The following is a 3,836-nucleotide window of genomic DNA, read 5'->3' as shown; positions in this document are numbered from 1 at the left end:
CATCATACCTTGAAAATTCCAAAGGGACTTGAATTGACACCCCTATAATTGCAAGATATGTGCCATTTAGCAGTAAAACCCCAAAGCCCTAGGGTTTGCAGCAATTTAGAGGAAAAATTTGATAACTTTCTCAATTCAACACCAAAATATATCAAACTAGAACCAAATGAAAGGTCTTTCACATGTTCATACAACCATGGGCCTATTTCAGGCTTTCAAATCCGTACAGAACCGTACAGTTATGAGTTTGCTTAGAAAACTGGTTTTTTTATCAAAATTTTGTGCAATTTTACATCTCAATCACTTCCAACCCTTTGGAAGTTGAATTAAAAGCCTAAATAGGCTCAACTGAACCAAGGTGGTTGGGAACCAATGGAGCCTTTGTTTAACTAAATTTCAAAAGTTGCACAAAACTGTCGAAAGTTGTCAATGCCATTTTTGACAGTTTTTGCATTTTTTGCAATTTCAACATTTATGACCCCTAACCATTCCAAAATGGTTCTAACATGACCATATGGACTAAAAAACATCAAAATAAACCTCCTAATGCCAAAAATAATCACTAAAAGAAAAAAATGACTGCTAGACCTAATAGGATCCAAGTGGACTAAGGCAACTCTAGGTTTATAGAATGACCTAAGAGTCCCTTGACCACACAAAAAAGGATCACCAAGACATGGATGGTCATCACACATCCTTATTACAAGAAAAACATGAAAAATAAAAACAAAATGCCACAAAGACAAGTCAAGGTGCCCTACACCATGCTCCACAGGTTCAAAAGAACTCAAGTCCCTTGAGTTGGAATGCTGTCAAACTAAAACCCTGCCTTTTCAATGGCCTCCTTACTCATCCATGTGGCTTCCTCCAGGGGTTGGTGTTTCCATTTGACCAAGTATTCATAGTACACCTTCCTTCTTGTTTGTTTAGTCACCCTCTTGTCAAGGATACTTTCAATCTCAAGTGTAGATGGCTGTGATATCTCCTTGAGTGATTCATCATGCTGCAACCTTTGCTCACCTGCAACAAAAACATCATCTATAGATCCTTTATAAGGATAAAGGTCAGCAACATTAAATATAGGTGATAAACCAATAGATGAAGGTAGATCAACTTGATGTGCATTATTCCCACACTTTTTGAGGATCTTACAAGGACCAAGCTTTTTCATCATCAACTTGGTGTACTTCTCCTTGGGAAATCTTTCCTTTTTCAGATGTACCATCACCAAATCACCCACTTGGAATTGCAAATCTCTTCTTTTCTTATCTATTGGTGCCTTATACTTTTCTGTGGTATGGTGCAGCCGGTTCCTTACTTGATCATGCACATCCTTCATTACCTTTGCAAAATCTTCAGCCAAAGCACTCTTCTTCTCCAAATGACTAACATCTCTGAGTTCCATTATTCCTCTAGGGCGTACACCATAAACAACTTGAAAAGGTGTCATACCTGTACTCCTGTTAATGGAATCATTGTAAGAAAATTCAGCTTGTGCCAAGATAGAATCCCAACTTGAATCATATTCTTGTGTTAGGCATCTCAAGAGGTTTCCAAGTGACCTATTGATAACCTCAGTTTGTCCATCTGATTGAGGGTGATATGCTGAAGATAAGGCAACATTGGTGCCAAGCTTTTTCCATAAGGTCCTCCAAAAGTGACCTATAAACCTAGGATCCCTATCTGATATGATTGACATAGGTAATCCATGAAGTCTAACTACCTCTTTAAAGAATAAACCTACAACATGTGAAGCATCATGAGTGGTTTTACAAGGAATAAAGTGAGCCATCTTGGAAAATCTGTCCACAACCACATACACACTATCATAACCAAATTTGGTTCTTGGAAGACCAAGCACAAAGTCCATACTTACTAAATCCCATGGCTTTGAAGGGATAGGTAATGGTGTATATAATCCTACATTAGATGTTTGGCCCTTGCCCTTTGACAAATAAAACAAGTCTCAACAAACTTTCTTACATCAGTCTAAAGTTTAGGCCAATAATAAAATCTTCTTACCAACTCCAATGTTTTATCTATCCCAAAGTGACCTGCTAGACTCCCACAATGCTTTTCCTTGATTATATTCTCCCTTACTGATCCTTTAGGTATACAAAGAAAACTACCTTTGAACAAAAATCCATCTTGTATCAGAAACTCAGAAAAGTCAGTATGATACCTTGCTGTCCTATCCATGCATACCTTATAGATTTCCTTGAAATCATCATCCGTAGCATACATGTCCTTTATTGTGTGTATACCTGCACTTTCCAATTGAACTTCTTGGATGGTTAAACTCCTCCTACTTAAAGCATCAGCAACTTTATTAGCAACACCTTTCTTATGTTTTATGGTAAAAGTATAATATTGTAAGAATTCCATCCATTTAACATGTCTATGATGAAGTTTCTCCTGCCTATTTAGAAAACTCAAAGCATGATTATCTGTGAACACAATAAATTCCTTAGGGGGTAGGTAGTGCCTCCATTTTCTCAAGGCTTGGACCATAGCATAGAGTTCAAGGTCATAGGTAGAGTACTTTTGTTTAGCCTCATTAGAATTTTCAGTAAAGAAGGCTACTGGCCTCCCTTCTTGGCTTAGGACTCCTCCAATAGCCCTATTGCTAGAATCACATTCTACCACAAAGACTTTATGAAAATCTAGAAGTCCAAAGGTGGGAATTTCTGCAATCTTCCTCTTCAATGTCTCAAATGACCTACTAGCTTCATTGGTCCATACAAACAAGCATTTCCTTCCACCTTTTATGGTATCTATGAGTGGAGCACAAATTCCACTAAAGTTTCCAATGAACTTTCTATAGAAACTACACAAGCCATGAAAACTTTTTACCTCAGTTGCATTGGTAGGTGCTGGCCAGCTAAGGATGGCTTCAACTTTGGATGGATCCATTTTCAAATTTCCTTTTGAGATGACAAATCCTAGGAAAACCAACTCTTCTTGCCTGAATGAACACTTCTCAAGGTTGATTTTCAGTTGCTCTTCATGGAGTTTCTTGAGGACCATGTCTAGGTGTTTGAGGTGCTCCTCCTTGCTGCTACTAAACACCAAAATATCATCCATATATACTACAACAAACTTGTTAATGAAAGGTGCTAGGACTTCATTCATCAAGCGCATAAAAGTGCTAGGAGCATTAGATAAACCAAAAGGCATTACAACCCACTCAAACAAACCTTCATTGGTTTTGAAAGCTATTTTCCATTCATCTCCTTCTTTGATCCTTATCTGATGGTATCCACTTTTGAGGTCTATCTTTGAGTAGTACTTAGCTCCTCCTAAACAATCCATGAGATCTTCCAATCTAGGCATAGGAAACTGGTATCTGATGGTTATCTTGTTGATTGCTCTAGAGTCAACACGTAATCTCCAAGTTCCTTCTTTCTTAGGTGCAAGGACTGCTGGTACAACACAGGGACTAACACTTTTCCTTATGAAACCCTTCTCCAACAATTCTTGAATCTGCCTTGCTATTTCTGCATTTTGTTCAAGGGTGAGTTTGTAAGCAGCCTTACTAGGCAAAGTGGCTCCTGGGATCAAATCTATATAATGACTGATCATCCTTTCAGGGGGTAAGACATCATTAATACCATCTGCAAGAATTCCTTTATACTGATCCAACAGATCAGTAACCTCCATGGGGTCTACATTCTTCAACAAGTTCTGATTTTTCTCTTGCTTGGGTATGCTATCCTTAGGCTTCACCACAATAGAAAAACACATTGTCTACTCCTCCTTTAGGCCTTTCATGAACTCCTTCTGTCCAACCAGCATCACACTACCAGTCGAGTTCTTTTCCTATCCATCAGTCGGTA

General features: G+C 38.3%; 1 protein-coding gene across 1 annotated transcript; it reads right to left on the bottom strand.

The window, feature by feature from the left end:
* Positions 1 to 817: 817 nt before the first annotated feature.
* Positions 818 to 2,913, bottom strand: LOC131875989 (uncharacterized). Its single transcript, XM_059220742.1, has 2 exons — positions 2,206 to 2,913; positions 818 to 1,945 (listed from the first exon to the last, which is right to left on the bottom strand). The coding sequence occupies exons 1-2, from the start codon at positions 2,911 to 2,913 to the stop codon at positions 818 to 820; spliced, it is 1,836 nt and encodes a 611-aa protein (XP_059076725.1).
* Between the last annotated feature and the right edge of the window lie 923 nt (positions 2,914 to 3,836).

Source organism: Cryptomeria japonica, chromosome 5 (genome assembly GCF_030272615.1).
Source record: "Cryptomeria japonica chromosome 5, Sugi_1.0, whole genome shotgun sequence".
Lineage (NCBI taxonomy): Eukaryota > Viridiplantae > Streptophyta > Pinopsida > Cupressales > Cupressaceae > Cryptomeria > Cryptomeria japonica.
This window is presented reverse-complemented; position numbering and strand designations above follow the sequence as displayed.

Bases quoted from the DNA above. Each gene is read 5' to 3' on its own strand.
- LOC131875989 (XM_059220742.1), bottom strand. From the start codon at position 2,913: ATGGATCCATCCAAAGTTGAAGCCATCCTTAGCTGGCCAGCACCTACC. The intron at 1,946-2,205 runs GTATGCATGGAT...TATTTGTCAAAG, and splicing joins ATTTCAAGGAAATCTATAAG to GGCAAGGGCCAAACATCTAA.